Here is a 19,290-nt window from a genome sequence, read left to right on the forward strand (position 1 = left end):
AACCGCAACCACTACAACCACTTATACTTCCTATCCTTGGACACTGCAATAAACTGCCTCCCTGAAATGACTGCCTGATTAATATACTTCCATCCAAGGTTAATTGTAGGGCCTGCAACACCATGACATAGAAATCATGTTATGAATGTCATATGGGAAAGTTTTTTTAAACTTTAAAATCACTGTCACTGGCTCAAAGCCCTAATTGCCACCCCTCATTCTGGAAGATCTCACCATCCATATAGGTCAGTGATTTTCACTTATGGACTGCAGCCCTGGGTGGGCGAGGGGCCTCCTAATGGATATAAAAGGATTCGAAGTCGGAGGGCAAATGACACAATGTTAAACATGGAGCCACCATAGTAATATAGTGAGTTACTACCATTATGTGGTCTAATTATGCTACAGGGGCTTGTTTTATATGTTACTATTTATAATTTGAAGTTAGTAGAGTTAGTACAGCTTTCTAGACTTTCAGTACTGAACTTAGATGTCACACAATCACAAAATGCAGAGTATTAGTACAAAGATTCTACTGCATATGAATGTATGACTTGCCCATAAAAGAGATGTTTTGATATCAGCACATCATAAGTGCTGGTTTTCAACTGCTGTTATTCTTGCTTTTAAATAAGCTCCCATTAAGGGTGCCTGGGTGGCTCAGTCGGTTGAACGACTGCCTTCGGCTTGGGTCATGATGCCGGAGTCCTGGGAACGAGTCCCACACATCGGGCTCCCGGCTCAGCAGGGAGCCTGCTTCTCCCTCTGACCATCTCCCCTCTCATGTTGTTTCTCACTCTTTCTCTCTCTCTCTCTCAAATAAATAAATAAAAATATTTAATAGATAGATAAATAAATAAATAAGCAAGCTCCCATTAGTTTTGTTACTTTGTTTCGGGTTTTTTACTTGCATCAACAATGTTTTGCACTATTATTTCCTAAAAACAAGAATAAGACATGTTTGAGCCTTATTGTTTGTTCCCCAATCAGCCTGCCAGAGGGCACTGCCCTCTCTTCTCACAGAGCGCTCACCCAGTGAAAAGCAGGAAGTACCGGGAAAGTGGGCGTCAGGGTCATTTGTGCCAAAGATGGAGACCATACTTGCCCTCCCAACTCGGTGGCTGTCTCGACTGCAGCCCACTTCAGCTGAATGTGTCCTCACCTCAGATATCCTGAGCGTCAGTACCTCCACACTGACCACAATCTTCTCTAGCTCCAGACCTTCCACCGTACCTGCTCTTCCACCTTCCAGAGCAGTGGTTCGCACAATGCTGCACATTACAGTCACCGGGGGAACTTTAACATTCCCAATGCACAGGCTGCATGCACACCAATCCAATCACAAAGCCCGTGAGAAGGAGCCAGGCACCAGTTTTTAAAGATCCTCAGATGATTTCAATTTGCAACAGTCTGGGAACCATTATCATAGAGGCATTCAGTCCCTGGATTCCACAATTTTGATCAAAAACTATCAGCCTCATCCTCTTTTGCACTCCTTCCCTCACAAGCCTAGAACTTCTGGTTAATCATATCAATCTCTTACAATTACATCCTCAATGCCCTTTAACTTCTGAATTACAGAATTGCAATTCAGGAGCGGTGATAAAATTTACCCTATTCCTTTCCCTGTATTTTTTACTATAGCTAATTATGGCCCATTACAACTACAAATTCATAGTCAATCCTCTTACTCATCCCTAGCTTCCCCTCTCCCTCCCCCATCTCTACCTCTCTTATCAAGTCCCTACCTGGGTTCTCACTCCTCACAATCTTACCTATAACCTCTTGAAAAAATGTGAAGGTTTTAGGAATGTTTTCTTTTCAATTCCCATCCACTTCACATAGAAACATATACCCACCCAGACATCCAGTCTGCCCCTCCCTCTCTTCAATTTCAGAAAATAAAGTCTTTCTTCTCCAGGTCAAAGCCAATTGCCTTCCCTCGGCCTTTGCAATCTGCCACCCTCTCGTTTCCTGGGAAGCTAGCTTCATCAATTACCTCCTCCCTATGCTAATCTAGAATGTTCCTCTATCTACTGGCTCTTTAACCCTAATCCACAAACATTCTCACCCCTTGCAAACTGCATTTTCCTCTAGCTATTCTTTCTCCTTCCCTTAATCAAACTTTTTGTAAGTATCCTACATTTGCTGTTTCTATTTCCACACTTCCCATTCACTCCTGAACCTACCACACTCAAGCTTCTGTCCCCAACATCCTGAGGAGCAGTTCTGGAAAAGGGTACTAATGACCTCACTGACAAACACATTTCAACCCTTCCAATACTGAACATTTATAACATTTGATACAACTAATCACTCTCTACCCTTCTCAAAATTTTTGATCCCTTCAGTTTGCAATTCAGCATAATCTCCTGGTTCTCCTCAAACTCTTCACACTTCTCTAAAGTGTTTCCACTTCCTCCCCTTAAGGTTAGTATCCCAAGAGTCTATCTCAGCCCATCTGCTACCTCTGAATAATCTCATGGCATTCCGTGGTTTTAAGTACCAGGTATCCATTGGAGATTCCTCAATCCATATATCCAACACCACACCCCTCCATCATCTACAAAGCAACTCATCATCATCCCCCACAAAACCTGCTCCTACATTTGATATCACACTTGATAGAGCCAATTTCTATTCAATCACCCAATCAGAAAACTTGTGAATCAACCTCACTCAGCACCTGCACCTAATTAATCACTAAGGCCTGCCAAATATCACTCACAAAAAATTCTTGAATTTAAACTCTCCTCTACATTCCCTTGTATCTGTTGCACACACTTGCTCTCATACAAAATTCTTTCTGAAGGAAGGATTCTAATGATTTTGTTTTTTTAAGTGTGAAAGCCACAGAGGCAAAAGCTAAAGTTTAAGCACCTTCACATGGTAAGCATGGACCGGCCGGCCTCATTTCACACCACTTCCTGTCTCTCCTCTCTTCAATCCTCCAGCAATTCTGAACACATATAGTATTCCCCACTTCCCAGAACCTACTGCAACCCACCTCCATGCATCACCTGACTACATTCTACTCATTCTTCAACGTCCCCTCCTCCAAGCAGCCAATCCTGATCACCTTAGGCTAGTCCAGGTCTCCGCAATACTTTCTACATTTCTCAGCCATCTCGCTTACTCCTCTGCATTGTATTTAGCTGATTATATTTCCTGAGGGTCAATATCATGTCTTATTCATTTTGGCTCTCCAGGGCCAAACACAGTACCTAGTAGTCAATAAATGTTTACTGAACTAGACTGATTCAATTATTTTCTAACAGAGGCTATAAAAGTCAAGAAGTTTGAAAATCTTTTATATAGTCTAATAAAGAACAGATATTTCAAGCATATTAGAAGAAATTAATCTTACCCAAGGTATTAACACATTGGTATTTAGCTACAAATCTTTATATTTCTATCAAATTACTTCAAAATACCTTCAAGTTCCCAAATAAGAGTTAAATATAAAGTATCATACATAAGGGCTACAAAGATCTGGCTGTTGAGGTCATAGGGTTAAATCTATCTACTGTTCCTATTCTCTCAACAGTCTGCCATTTGATTTATTATGTGAGATGGTAAAAGGAATTTCTCCTTCGCTGTATCTCAGACACTGCCCAGCAATCTGAATTTCTTCTCAGGTACACTGTGGATTGGTAATGTACTTCCAAAGAGAAACAAAAGTGTGCTAAAACCATCATAAAATAAGACTGATTTTTTCTTGGTTCAGAATAATATGATGAATTACATTTAATATGAACTATGAATTCCATTCATAAATCCATCAAACACCTATTATGTACAAGACAGAGGGCCAATAAGCACAAGAGCCACGGGGCTTGTTACGTTTCAAGAAGGGGAGCTCCCATGGGGCGCCTGGGTGGCTCAGTCGTTAAGTGTCTGCCTCCGGCTCAGGTCCTGATCCCAGGGACCTGGGATCGAGCCCTGCATCGGGCTCCCTGCTCAGCGGGAAGCCTGCTTCTCCCTCTCCCACTCCCCCTTGCTTGTGTTCCCTCTCTCACTGTCTCTCTGTGTCAAAAAATAAATAAAAATCTTTAAAAAAAAAAAAAAAAAAAGAAGGGTAGCTCCCTCATATATGTCATTATTTGACGGAGTTATGCAAGGATCACAGTAAATCCAGTCCTGTCTAATTTACGGATCCTTAAAAAAAAGGAAGAGAACTAAAAATCCTGTAATCATCAAAAAATGTAGTAAGTTCAATTAAATATGTAGTTAGTTTTTAGAGTTTAGTTTTATTCCTTAATGGTATTCATAGCAACTTAAAACTCGTTACTGTGGAACTGGAGAAAAAGTTGGTGGAAAAATAACCTGAGTTGGAAATCTTCGAAGCATTCATTCCAAACTCTAAGAAATAGCCACACATGATGCAATTGCACATGGGCGCGCACACACACACAGGAGAGCACTGCACTCACAACCAACAAGAGTGTACTTTCTAATGTGTGTGAGAGTACCATGAATGTGAGGTAAATATGAAGAGAGAATAAGAGACAACAACAGAATTAGGACATAAATACATGAAAAGAATGTGAACCACTTGTACAGAGATAAGGAGGAGGAATGATTAATGTAATATGATGGATGGATTGTGGAAGGAGGATGGAAAAAGAGGAAAATAGGGAAGGAGGAGGGAGACAGCGCAGCTGGACTTCTTTGACTTTCTTGTACTTATGGTGCTTGTTATAATAGCAATGTAATAATGTATGTTCAGAAATTGATCCCAATTACCTTACCTATATACCTGTGCCTAATCAATAACCTTAAATCTTTTAATATTACATTTATGGTTCCAAAAGAATTTTAAGTTTACTATTCCTTAAGGAATCTCTTTACCAAAAGCCTCACATTAAATTCTAAAATCTTCATTCTAGAAATGTTTAGATACCAATTGACAAACAATACAGAGGGAAGAAGTGGCAAAACAAAACAAAAAAAGTCACTGATTGTTCACTGTAGAGTCTGAAGTCATTCTCTCTAACCACTACGTTGTGAGATTGTGGATATGGGCAGTAGGTGAGTCAATACATGAGGAAAATTCCAGCCCAGACTGAAGGGCTCTGTCACCTGCCAGTAGGTTAAGGATGTTCTCACATAAATAGTCCTTTAAATTCAAACCCACAACTGACCCAGAATAGAGAAAACATATTCACAGATGTGCCTCATCTAGTTCAATAATAAATACACAATTAAGATTTAAAAATGAATGTTTAATACAATTTCTCCTTAACTAATTCATTGCTGAATCTTACAATTAACATCAAGAATACAGAAACTCAAAGGGATTCTGGAAAGATCATGGCACTGATGGCAGAATAGTTATTGTATTTTTCCAAATCCTCACACAGAAATAGAGCAATATTAGAATAAACCAAATGTACTGAGAACATTTTCAACAAAATGAGGTGACAAAATATATCCAAAAATCCCAAAATTCAAGCAGGTGGAAAAACCCACCAACAGCTACAAGATCTATCTGGTATCTGGCATCTCTGTAGGACGAAGGAAAGGGAAGTAGTGAGGTATGCGACAGATCTGATAGGCAAACCCCAAAATGCTAACCGACATTTATCAGGAAAATACAGTGGGCCCATTTAAAAACAGCAGCTGACCGTGGGAGAGGTTTAGCCACCTCCACAGCAAGTGAATGCAAGGGCCCTCAGGAACAAGGTATGAGGGGCTGGCCCGTGGCAGACCCCGTCCACGCGCAACACTGCTGCTTCACGGCTGCCTTCAGGAAAGGGCCCCCGGGAGCGAGAAACTACTAAGAATGCAATCAAAACTGACAGGTAATTCCCCCCACCTGAAAAAAAGAGGTGAGGAATGGTGTTAGGAGATGTCAGAAAGTGAGCCACCGTATTTCTGAACTGCGTGCAACAACAAAAAAGGAAGTTCTGTGAAGTTAGAAAAACTATCTGAACTAATCATTCACAGAGTCCAGGAGACGACTTCGCAAAAAAAAAAAAGTCAGCAACAGAAAAGCATTGAGGTCAAATTATGGTAATTAAAAAGATTAAGAACCAGAAAGAAACAGACATGCTCCAAAAGCAGATAAAATGAATGCGCTTATTTCAAAACAAGCTGAAGAACATTTTTAAAATGATACTCAACATGAAAGAACAACATAAATGAGCATTAGAAAAATCAGAAATGAAATGACTGAACTCAAAAAGAATTAGAAATAAGACATCACGTTAGCAATGAAGCCTCAACTGAAAGAAACACAAGAGTAAATACATACAAACAATAATGCCTCAAGAGAAGCAGAAGGTGAAAAAAAGGACAATGTTAAGGATAAAAAGGAAATGAAGCTTCTTTTCCTTTGCGGAAAAGGTGCTGGCATACCTGAAGAGGCTGGGGCTGTGCTGGAAACTGTTTACATAAAGGGCAAATGGAACAAAGAAATACAGATGGCCCCTGACTTATGATTCTTTGACTTTATGATGGAGTGAAAGCGATAAACATTCAGTAGAGACCCTACTTGGAAGTCTGAATGTGGACCTTGCCCTGGGCCAGCGACATGAGATGGGACCCTCTCCCATGACAGTGGGCAAGGGTGGTGGTCTTGGCTCCCAGTCGGGCAGCATGCATGAGGGTCAACAGACACACTGACAATCATCTGTGCCCATGCAAACTCCGCTTTTCATTTTCATTGCAGTATTCAATACATTACATGAGATACTTAACATCGTTATAAATAAGCTTTGTGTGAGATGATTTTGCCCAACTGCAGGCTAATGTAAGTGTTCTGAGCATGGGTAAGGGTGGCTGAGCTAAGCTATGATGTTTGGGGGGTTAGGTGTATTAAATGCATTTTCGACTTAAGAGATTTTCCATTTACAATGGGTTTACTGGGATGTAACCCCACTGTGAGTCATGAAGACAGTAAATACACTGAAAATAGTGGGAATGAGGTTTCTCACAGCTGGAGAAGCCAGTTACAGTGTATCAGGAGGAGAGGCTAGAACAAACACTGTGGTGTCTGATTAGATGTGGAGGTCACAGGGTTAACCGATGGTATTTACTGTATCTAGGAAAATAGAGGAACACAGACGTGTGTGCATAAACAGACACATATAATCTAGCTCTGTCTCCTGACGCGGCTTGGATGCAATGTCATCCCAGGAGCAATGAGTGCATGCAGCATCCAGATTTGGTTTCTAATTATTATCCCCATTAAAGAGAATCACCCATCACGTAGGGACTCAATGAAGTTTATTTCCCTCCTACAGTCAGAGACATTGACCCCTCAGTTTTCTTAGGAAAGACTGGACAGCTCACTAAGGTTCCTTTATTAAAGACTAGACAACAATTAGTGTAATGTAAAATTTTTGTTCTAATAACCACTTAAAACAACCAAAAATGAAATCTATATATACTTATAAATATATAATAAATATACAATCAACATATTCTTATTTTCTAGGAAAATATTCATTAAAGTTTTGGAGTAGAATGTTAAGCAAGTTTGATTGATTCTTCAAAGGTCAGACATATCATAAGAATTTTTCTAAGGCCATAAACAGTTCACCAGACAAGGCCCGTATCCCGCATATAACGTCATACAGCTTGTCCCTGTCTGTACCTTACAGCGCCCTTTTCACAACAAATCAGAAAGTCAATTTAATCAGTATAAAATTTTTTTAGAGTGAATTTTGTAAGCAAAGAAACACAGAGCATGTTCTCAGTAGGTTATATTTGACTTCTAAATTCCATTCTCTCACCCAGTTACACAGAATACAAAGCTACTGACCTTTGGAAATATAGCCCGTTCATTTTTTTTTTTTTTTTTTTTTTCAGGCTTTTGACTAATTAGACAACAGAGAGAGAAATGTAATGTAAGAGATAAATCATCCTGGTCATTTTTCAATTTCTTCAGCCTCGTGATCTTTTAATATAAATAGGGTGACTCTTGTACACAATGCCTAAGATATAAAGGTGCCAAACAGAAAATTACACACACTAGGCTTAAGAAATGATTGTCATGACATTAAAGGCTTTCTAGCTCCACTAGTAAAATCCCATTGACCCCAAGCATCCCCCAAGATCTCCTCACCAAGAACCAGCGTCTGTGGCAAATGCTTTATGAGAAAGTTCATCAAAAAGACCACCTGATGTGCTTAGACCATCTCCTTAACATATTTACGCAGACATCAAATTCCACCACATGCTATCTATGATTTACTAGCTATGTTTAGTTTATAAATCTTCTAATTCCTAGTCCAATACATGACTTATGCTGGGTGTTACACGGCATTAAAATAAAGATGGCTCTGCCTTCAAGGGATTAAAACCACTTCCTATCTTTTAACAGATACTACAGCCTACTTTGCTCATCTTCCACTGAATATTAACTTGGTTATATTCACCTCCCTCTCTTTCATCATTACCAATTAAAAGGAAACAACATCTAGTCAGGGTGAATTCTCCAGTTAACTCTACTATCAACCACCATGTCCTCTGACAGGGCTCCACCAACTACCTCCTCCACCCGCAAAAACGTTCAGTGAGCTCCTAACACAGTAAAACTCGGCTCTTACCCCTGCAGCCACTGAAGCTACTACTCTGTTTTTTATCCTCCAAAATCAAATGTCTTCCACGATTTCCACCTCTACTTTATCTCATCCTCATTCTTAGTTCATTGTACCAGGATTTCTGACGCAACTAACTCTACCAAAGTGGCTCTCCTAATGATCACCAATGACTTCCCTAATTACTAACTCCACTCTTTTTTATTCCCCAAGTCTTAATGTTTTCTCACATCTCTGATCAACTGTTGACCTTTGCTTCCTTCAAAACTTCATTTTCGGTTATATGTGTGAACTAGGCCATTGCAGTTTACTTGTCCAAGGTCACCCACAGGCAGCAAGTTATAGAGATGTAATTTAAATACAGATACGCCTGTCACCAGAACCCAGGTTCTTAACCACTCCTTGGAATTGCTTTTCAAAAATGAAGCAAAGGCTACTCCATGGAAGAACTGTATCCACAATCTTGTTATTAATAATGCCATTCTCCCATGCAGGTGCAGCAAGCTATGACCCAGAGGCCAATCCAGCCCATTGCCTATTTGTGTATATAAAGTTTTACTGGAAGTCAGTCATAGTCATTCATCTACCTATTGTCTGTGGCTGCTTTCACACTATAATGGCAGAGTTGAATCATTGTGACATAGATTGTATGGTTCACAAAGCCTAAAATTTTTATTATCTAGTGCTTTATAGAAAAAGTTTGCAATGCCTGTTCTAACCAACTGTTTTTTTAGGTTCATCATTGGCAAATCTGAAGGATGATAATAACTAACTCACAGCATATCCGGAATACTCTAATGACAGCAGGCATCCCAAAATATGGACTACAGTCTAATCCATTCTCTTACTCTAGTGTTTATTTTGGGGGAAAAAAATCCCACCCCTACTCTCACTCTCATGCCACTTCTTTCCTAGAGGATGTTTGCTCCCCTTGTACACACCCCATCTCCCACCACTACAAACAAGAGGCAGATGTCTCCTATTACAACCAATCTGAAAGCCTATTCCGTGAGTTGTCTGTATCATCTGTTAACATCTCTGCCATTCTCCCTTCAGCCAGGCTTGGATCTCTGAAATCAGCTTGTATGTCTCAACTCTTCTCTTGCTTATCATTCCTATTTATTCAACCCACACAAGAGCTTCCAAGCCATTCCTTCTTCAATATTTCCTCTACCTAATCATATGCTGGTCCCCACTGCCTCTCACTCTATCAACCCAACAGCCTCACAATTCATTTCCCATGGCAATATTTGTAAGTGTCTGGCATACACATGTCAGATACGGCAAAATATTTCTTAAACAGAGATCTCTTTTTTAGACTATTCAATATCGGGGTGCCTGGGTGGCTCAGTCGTTGAGCGTCTGCCTTTGGCTCAGGTCATGATCCCAGGGCCCTGGGATCGAGCCCCACACTGGGCTCCCTGCTCGGTGGGAAGCCTGCTTCTCTCTCTCCCACTCCCCCTGCTTGTGTTCCCTCTCACTCTGTCTCTCTCTCTCTCTGTCAAATAAATAAATAAAATCTTTAAAAAAAAAAAAAACTATTCAATATCGTATTTCTACCCACTAAGGCAAGTCCTCAGCTTTGCATTCAAATAGATTACACAATATGATTCCAATCTATTCCTCCAAGCTAACTTCACACTATGTTTCTTGGGTATTTCCTATGCTTCAGGTACTACATAAAGCACTGAAAATAAAAATATGAGAAACTCAGCTCCTGTCCTCAAGAAGTTTAAAATCTAACAGGGAAAACAGATATAGAGAAAGAAAAAAAAATACCCCATAGAAAGTAAAGTGGTTTAAGGAAAGGTCTGACCAGGAAGGTATTGAGTACAAAGAGAACACAAGAACTAATTCTGCCATAGGGGCAGAGAGGATAAGGTATGGGGATGGCTTCACTATCCTCAGAGAAGAGGGAGTAAAGAAGCAAGGGTGGGGACAGGAAAGGAAACATAAGATATAGGATGTAGGAGCTCTACCATTTCTCAACCTTTTTTCTCCAGAGCAATGTTTTTAAACCAGACACAATTTTGCCCCACATGGGGCATTTGGCCATAACTCAAAACATTTTTGATGGTCACACCTGGGCAAGAGAGGGTGCTACTGACATGTAGTGGGTACAGGAAAAATGATTCTCAACATCCTACAATACACAGGACAGCCCCTCACAACAAAGAATTATCCAGCCCAAAATGTCAGTAGTGCTGAGATTGGGAAACCCTGCTCTAGAGCCATAAGGAAAAGAAGTAAAGGGGAGGGACTCGCTGACAGATTCTGCAGGATGTGTTGGACTGCTGACAATACAGAGATAGCAAAGAAGGAGAATGAGTTATGCCTGGACAGCCTCGCTCACTAAAACCACAGGGGAGAATGCAAAACTGAACGGAGGGCAAAGGTGATTAATAAATGTTCCACATCTAAGGCTTCCCGAACAGGAATAGATCTGATCATCAAGCCAAGACAATCAACTATGAGGGAAGGGAGAAGACCCGGGCAAAGAGGCTGAAGCAGAGGCCTTCAGAGCTTTCTGTTACACATCATCCAATTCAATGCATATTTATTGCACAGCTGCTACTAGATGTTATGAGAGAAAGAGCAATAAATAAGTCACAATCCCTGCCTGCAAGAAGGCTGAATTTCAGTGGGGAGAATCAGAGAAGCATATAAGTTATTATAACACAAAGGAAATTAAGATACATGTCATAAGAGAAACACACAGGGGTTCAAATACACACATCTTTCAAAGATTCAATGCAGTCCTAGGAATAATTCCACTTAACATCCTCTTGATCTTCTAGTGAAAGAAAAGAATCAGAGGAGAATAAATTCCCTATCTTTAGGGCGCCTGGGTGGCTCAGTCGGTAAGCGTCTGCCTTCGGCTCAGGTCGTGATCCCAGGGTCCTGATATGGAGCCCAGCGTCCAGCTCCCTGCTCAGTGGGGAGTCTGCTTTTCCTTCTGCCCCTCCCCATGCTCGTGCTTTCAATCTCTATCAAAAAAAAAAAATTCCCTATTTTTGTTTGCAAGGCTCTACACGTCTGCCATAATTAACAAAATTAGCAATATATAATATGTTTTTTTCCAAATAGCCCAACTGCTAACACCAGTCTAACAAGGAAAAGGTGGGATTCTTTCTATACAGTATTCCCATAAAGATTTTACTTTCCATTGAGAGACCATGAAAAAACTTAGTTCCCATATCTTAGAGTCAGTCCTACACCACTGAGAGGCTCTTAGTTATGTTTTGTTTTGTTTTTTTAAACTTTGGGTGGGTTTTATTTCTCCTGAGGTTAAAAAGCCGTCCAGAGGACAACTCTTTAAATATTCCCCTCAGAAGGAGCCTCAAATTCAACATGAGAAAATAGTTAGAGAAATCCCTAATGGTCCAGCCAACATACATTTTTCATAAAGTGATTACCCTCGTGCAGCCTCAGCTTCCTAAGCCTTTTCCCCCTCCTATAATTGTTTTCCTTGTAGGCCAGGCAACAATTACCACTGCTACAAGACTGAGGAGGTTCACAAGCAATATATTTTACAATACATAAGTGTAGTGTCTCTGATATCTGGTGCTTTTATCACTAATTGCACTATAAAATGCGCTATTAAAACAGGGACAAACAAGATTGTAAAAATCACATAATGGACCATGACCACTTACAAAAGCCATTCATAAATGTTACTGTACCATTTATTTTTCTTTAATTTTCCAATTGTATAATTAAGTTTCCAAATTTTTATTTCTAGGTGATACCAACAAGAAAAAAAATATATTTGAAAACTATATAACATATATACTTGCCCTTACATATACTATTTTATAAATTGGCACAGAATAAAATTATATAGAACATCAAACAATGTGCTATGAACACTGAATTGCTAGGGACGTCTATATAATCTCTTGAAAGAAAATTATAAGCACAGCAAATGCATTTAAGTTGTGATTTCTATTCAAACTTCAGAACACAGGACAGAAAGCATGAAAGAAAATGAAGAAGGATTTCATAATTCTGATCTATGAAACATACAACAAAGCCAATAAAGCATTTAATATCTTGGGGAAAGACAGAATGATCAAATATTACTGCCAATTCCTAGAGGACATGGGTCACTGGAACCACCTACAGCATTTTATGTCATCAGCACTGACCACTGATTCATGGGCAAATGTTCAAGTTTGCAGATGAGCCTTTCAACCTGTTTGTTATTTAGCCACATGTCTAACTATTTAAAAAAAAAAAAAAAAAGGAATCCAGAATAAGAAAATGAAAATGACAGTACTTGTGTTACCTACTAATAATTCTAATGAATACTTAGATGCAGCTGGGAATTTTAAGGTGTGACTCTGATGAAGTGCTGGGACTGTCTGTAAGTTTCACTTAGACCTTACCAGAGACAAGCGACTTCTAACAATACCACAGAACACAAATACCACAAACCAAATAGTGGCTGGCCTCTATAAAACTGAAGACAAGTAACCCATTAATGAATTGGGATTATTTGTTCTTCTTTTCGTAGGGTAATCTTCTATTAACTGAAGAAGTAACAGATGCCGTAATGTGAGTATCAGTGGGGAAAGTGTGATTGAGCTTGGGTCTTACAGAACCTATTCTCAAATATCCTCCTAAATCTTCATAATGGCCTAACCTTACTAAAATCAGAATCTTTGACTTTAAAAGAAATGAACAGCCACAAATAGAAACATCTTAGTTGTACCTAAATTATTATTTTTTCTTCCTAGAGATATTGGCTAGTGCTCAATCTTTCGACAGGAAGACTGTCAGAAAACCATAAAGACAGATTATATGAAAAATGTTTGCTCTAATTTCAGATTCAAGTCCCTTAACTCCATAGGAATCATTTTAAAATATTTTAAGTGGTAAGAATAACCTACTTTAAAAAAAAAAAAAAAAAGCCAAATACTTGAAACATGCAAAAACGATGTTGGACAGACCTACACAAAATCAGAAGCTTATTTTTCATCAATGTCATCTCCCAAAAGTTATTCCTTAAGCCATGCCAAAACTGTGTTATGAAACGGAGTAGGATGGGGGCTACACACATGAACCCACACACAGAACTTACTTTGTCAGAGGCCTCAGAAGCTAAGAGGTTAGTTGCAAGAGTCTGTAGCTTATGATGGGCCATGTTTTTAAGAGCGGCCAGACTACGCCGTGTCATGGCCTGCTTTAGATTGACTGCCGGATGACTGAGAGAGTCAACTGCAGCAGGAACTGCTTCGTCGCAGGCATTTAGTATCTCCACTGCTGTGATCCCCATCACACAGCGATCCAACGCGCCTGGAAGACGTATACATTCACAATTAGTACACACAACACTATAACCGCTCTGAGTCATTTTTTAAGGAAAGAAAATGCATAGACGTTTTTTATGTGGGGGTATTTTTCTCTCTGCCTCCCAGAAACATTTCCTCGTGCTTCCCTCCTCTGAGGATCTTCCAGGCAACATTACCTTTGCCGTTTCTTCTCCTGTAATGCCCCAACCGCAACTTCCCAAGAAAGCCAGGTTCAGAGCGGAGACCTCAACAACTTCCCCCAGGCTTTTCCACTGTCTGCTTCCAAGACGATCTTCTTGATACTCCCCACCATTACTCTACTACAAATATCAGTTTCTATGATTTCATCTTCCTCTAAGTTGCCTATCAATCACAAACAAAAGAGCTAAATTTTGCTATTCTTCTCATTCTTTCTACTTTAATAATTCCTGGAGCTTCTCTTTCTCTAGGGAATCTCCACAAAGCAGGAAAAAAACTATAACTTCTCGTTCTGTCTGCAAATGTCTTGACTTTTACTGTTTATACCCAATCAAATGTTTCTCTGGGTGTTTATGAAAATAACTACTACTCCAACTTATGACCACTTCCAAGCTTCTTCATTTGGCCATTCTTTCCATTCATCTCCACCTATGAATTTCATGTCTAAGCTAAGGCACAACTCCTTCCTACAATGCAGACAGCTTTTCTCTATACTTTGTTTTAAAGGGTCTCATTATATGGATTTGTACATAATCTTCTGAAGATTATAATAAGGACAGTGAAATGATGATGAAGTTTATTTTGATCCACTGAGCATTCCTCCAGAATCATTCTAAAAGAGGACAAATCAATTTTGAAAAATAGCCATAGAGAACACCAGAAACATAAATGTCACCAAAATACAAGATTTCTATTGTGTCTTTGAGCTAGTACCCAAACACCCCAACATATTTTATTCCCAATGTTGAGTATTTATATACACGCCATTCAAGTTTGCCCCTCCCCTTCCTTAAAGGGCTTAACTTCTTTTCTTTCCAATAGTAGTCCTGGAATTAATTCTTGGTGATTTTAGTATTAACACAAATCAGTGTTTTACTAACCAATTCATTGAGTCTTGACCAATGTATTTTGGAAGGCAAAGCATAAGGAAGAGCTGTTGCCTGAAACTTTCTGTGTATGTATGAAAAGGAGGGTGTGTATACTCTAAAAGGATTTAAAAGTTCAAAAATGTTTGAAAATCACCAGCACATATGATTCTTCCACACATCCCGATCGCCTGGCTCTTTGAGTTCCTCTACTCCAATAAATTTTGCCCTACACTTGACCCCAGACAATGGTCACATTATAATCTTCTCATTACCAGTAACTAAATCCTAACATGATCCCAATGTCAAAAATTCCACTCTCTGATAGCAGCTCCCATTCTTACTTCAACCCTATGACCCAATAATTCCTTGTTCAGCACTGACTCCAAAAATTCATTCACCTATCATGCTTGCCCTGCCCCTTACTTGCCTATGTCCCATAAACTAAAATTCCATCGTCCGTCCTCATAAGCACAGCTCTGTCCTCATCTCACTTCCTTGTCCCAGCCGAGCAAACTCCAACCTTGGTTGAATCCAACTCTCCAGCTACTCCACACCTGTACAATGAAGATGGATATGAATGAAGAACATGCTGAAAGATCCACTTGAAATTCATGACCACTGATCTCAAGGGGTCCTTAATAGTGACCGCATTTCCACAGATCTTTCATTTTCCTACTCTCCTAGTTAATTATTTCATAGCTTTTCTCTCCTCCAATCTCCAACACTCCATTTCCTGCCCTCACCTAGGTGAAAAGTTTTGTTTCCTATTTCATTTAGAAAGAGGCAATTAGAAAAGAAGTTCTACCAGCTCCCACCACATCTCCACTCACATTACTCTATAATTACACATGAACTATCCAGACACCTACCTAACACACTTGTAGCTTAAACCCCATCCCTCTCTTGTCTGCCCACGGACATCATTTCAGCAACTCTCCCCTTTCTCTTCATCTATTTTCCCTACCTACTAGATCATTCCCACCAGCATATGATCATTCCCATCAGGATATAAACGTGCAATTATTTCACCTGTTTAAAAAAAAAAACACAGACCAATAAAAATGACAAAAACAACACACTTGACCCAGTATCTCTCTCCAGCTGGTATCCCATTTTTTTATCATCCTCTATATAGCTATCTACATTTGCTACCTACAAATTTTTCTCTTCCCATTTTCCTTTGAACTGACTCAAATCAGATTTCACCCCAAACATGCACAGAACCTACTCTCCATGTTGCCAAATCCAATATTCAGTTCTCAGTCCTCATTTTACTATGATTTACTATCAGCTGCACTTGTTCCTTCTCTCTATTCCTTGAAACACATTTTTTTTGCTTGGCTTCTAGGCAACCACACTCTTCACTTTCTTCTTCCTGGAAAGTCCGTTTTAGTCTCCTTTGCTGGTTTCTTCCACATCACAGAAATATATCTAAACCGTGTGCATCCTCTTGGTGATACATCCAGTGTCATGACTTTGAGTATCTTCTACATGCTAAGAAGTCCCAAATTTACATCACCCACTCTGGTATCCCCAACTTGAACTCCTGACTCATATACACAATTTACTAATCAACATCTCTACTTGGATGTCTAATATTCAACTCAGTATTTAAAAAAAATTTAATTCTTGGTCTTTACAAAACCTGCTTTTCCCATTGTCTTCTCAATGTCTAGAAATGAATTCCATCCTTTGAGTTGCTCATGATGAAAACCTTGGAGTCAACTTTACCCATCTCATTCTTTTATGCCCCTTATCCAACTATCAGCAATCCTGTTCACTCTCCCTTGAAAATATACCTAGAATTCAACCACTCCTCACCAGCTCCACCACTACCACTCTGGTGTAACAATCCATCATCTTTTATTGCCTAGAGGCAATTGCATAAAAGCTAATCTCCCTGCTTCTACCCTTTAACCACCTTCAGGCTATTCTGGATAAAAGGAGGAAAATATATGACAGTGAGGACAAAATTCAAATCAATAAAACCAACCCAGAACTGACACAGATTTTTTAAATAGCAAACAAAGGACACTGAGAGTTATTATAATTGTATTCCAGATGTTCAAAAAGTTTGAGTAGAGAGACATGGAAGATACCAAATGACCAAAATCACACTTACAGAGATGAAAACTACAATGTCTGAGATGAAAAATACACTAGATGGGAATAATGACATATTAGACATTGTAGAAAAGAGACTAATAAACCTGAAGACCTAGAATAGAAACTATATACAACACAGAGAAAAAATAATTTTAAAAAATGAAAAAACAACCTGTGATCTGTAGGCAATTTCAAATAGCCGAGTAAATACATAACTAGAATCTCTAAAGAGAGGAAAGGCAGGGAAGGATCGAAAACATATTTGAATGAATAATGGCCAAAAAGTTTCCAAATTGGTCGAAAATCACCTACCAACATATCCAATAAGTACGATAAACCCTCGGCACAAATATAAAGAAAACTACAATCCGACTTCTCAAAATCAATAATAAAGAGAAAAAGAAAACTTTTAAAGCTGTTGGAAAAAAACAGACAAAGCACATATAGGGGGACAAAGCTAAGGGTGACAGCAGATTTCTCATTGGAAATAATGCAAGACAGTGGAGTTTTAAAAGGAAAAACAAAAAACAACTGTCAACCTAAAATTCTCCAACCAGAATAAAAATCTTAAAAATGAATATGAAACAAAGAGTTTTTCAGACACACAGAAGTTGAAAGAATTCATGATGCATAGACTTGCACTACAAGAAACATTAAATATTAGGCAAAAGGAAAATCATTCCAGATAGAAATTTGGATCTATGCAAAGCAACAAAGGGCAATAGAATGGTAACTACATGGGTAAATATGGAAGATTTTGTTTTTATTATTCAAATTTCCTTAAAAGAGACTATTTAAACAAATAAGCAAATAGAAAGAAATAATGTTCCGGGGCACCTGGCTGGCTCCGTTGGGGGGGAGCGTGCAACTCTTGATCTCAGGGTTGCGAGTTCAAGCCCAATGCTGGGTGTGATCACTTAAAATTAAAATCTTAAAAAAAAAAAAAAAAGGAAAGAAAAAAGAAAAAAAGAATGTTCCAAATGAGTGAAAACCATGAGCAACAATATGATGATATAAAAAATAAGAAGTGGTAGAGAATGGCCCAATTATTCTTGAATATAATTATTCTTTGCACAGAGCAACTGGTCTGTGTAAAAGAAATGGAGAGAAAGACAAAGGTAGGAAGATACCACACTGTGAAGGGCCTTGTCTTAAAGGCTATAGGAAATAAATTTTTTTTCATTAAGACCGTACATGAACCAAGTGTTGTTGCTGTTGTTTCATTTCCTAAGATTAATTTTCCAGCAGAGTACAGGATGGATTAGAAGGCAGAAAAAGACAGGAAAGCAAATAAAGATAGCCTAGGTGTGAAAAAATATAGTCCTAAGTTAGAATAATACTATGGAAACAAAAAAGGAAGCCAAGGGGTACCTAATGGGAGGGATTTAGTAATTAATAACTACAGAGAGGGCTCATGGTGGGGAAGGTAGCAAAGATGGTTATATTTCCACTGTAACAACCTCTTCCTTCAAAATTCCCAAGTGAATCATCCATAGGGAAAAAAGAAACTCTGATTACATTGGTTTTACTATGATTTTGTAAAGGTATCATTTTTTCTTAACCATTCCATCCTTTGTGCCTTTGCCTGTCCTATAGTATTTTTTTGTAACAGAATGAAAAACAAAAATGTAGGAGATATAGAAAAGTTGATGATGTAAGCCATACGTTGTGAAATAGAAACATAAAGTCAAATTTCCACTGTACTTAAATACAGCAGGCAAAGGGTCAAAATGTGAAGAAAATACTTGCTACTAAACCCTTCTAATAACAAAAGATTGGGCAGAAGTACCACCTCCTGATTCTCTCTGGTAATTTTAGTAACAAGACAAAACTATCAATTTAAGTAAATGAAAGTATTTATTAAAAGGAAAATATTTATAAAAATTACAAACTACACAAATAGCACTTATAAATCCATTAAAGATACCATCAACTGACTAATAGGCAAATGTTTTGGACAGAAAGTTAAAATAATAGAAATACACACTACCAGTGAATTTAGGAAAATTTATGCAATCTTATAATCAATAAAATTGATTGACAATTTCAAGCAAATAAATAAAGTCTTAAGCAAGAATAACACACACACTAAGACTTTACTTGTGTGAAAAACCTGATTGACACTTAATGCTTTTGATTATCCAAGCTTTATATGTTTTTCAATAGACATGAATATCCATTAGTTCATAATTCTCTGCTACCCTTTATTAGATAATTAAGTTTTTATAAAATGACTTTAATGCATATTCCATAAAGTAAATGCAAAAACAGGGAGAT

The 19,290-nt window shown here is 38.6% G+C and overlaps 1 protein-coding gene across 3 annotated transcripts in view; it reads right to left on the reverse strand.

Annotated features, from left to right (window-relative positions):
- WDR7 (WD repeat domain 7) overlaps window positions 1–19,290 on the reverse strand; it is a 345,325-nt gene that overhangs the window by 256,809 nt on the left and 69,226 nt on the right. For all 3 annotated transcript variants that reach the window (XM_032422579.1, XM_032422577.1, XM_032422578.1), the window contains exon 14: window positions 13,630–13,844. In XM_032422579.1, the coding sequence (XP_032278470.1) occupies window positions 13,630–13,844 (215 nt within the window). The remainder of the gene's footprint in view (window positions 1–13,629; window positions 13,845–19,290) is intronic.

The sequence above is a fragment of the Phoca vitulina genome, unplaced genomic scaffold (genome assembly GCF_004348235.1).
Source record: "Phoca vitulina isolate PV1807 unplaced genomic scaffold, GSC_HSeal_1.0 scaffold27, whole genome shotgun sequence".
NCBI classification, from domain to species: Eukaryota; Metazoa; Chordata; class Mammalia; order Carnivora; family Phocidae; genus Phoca; species Phoca vitulina.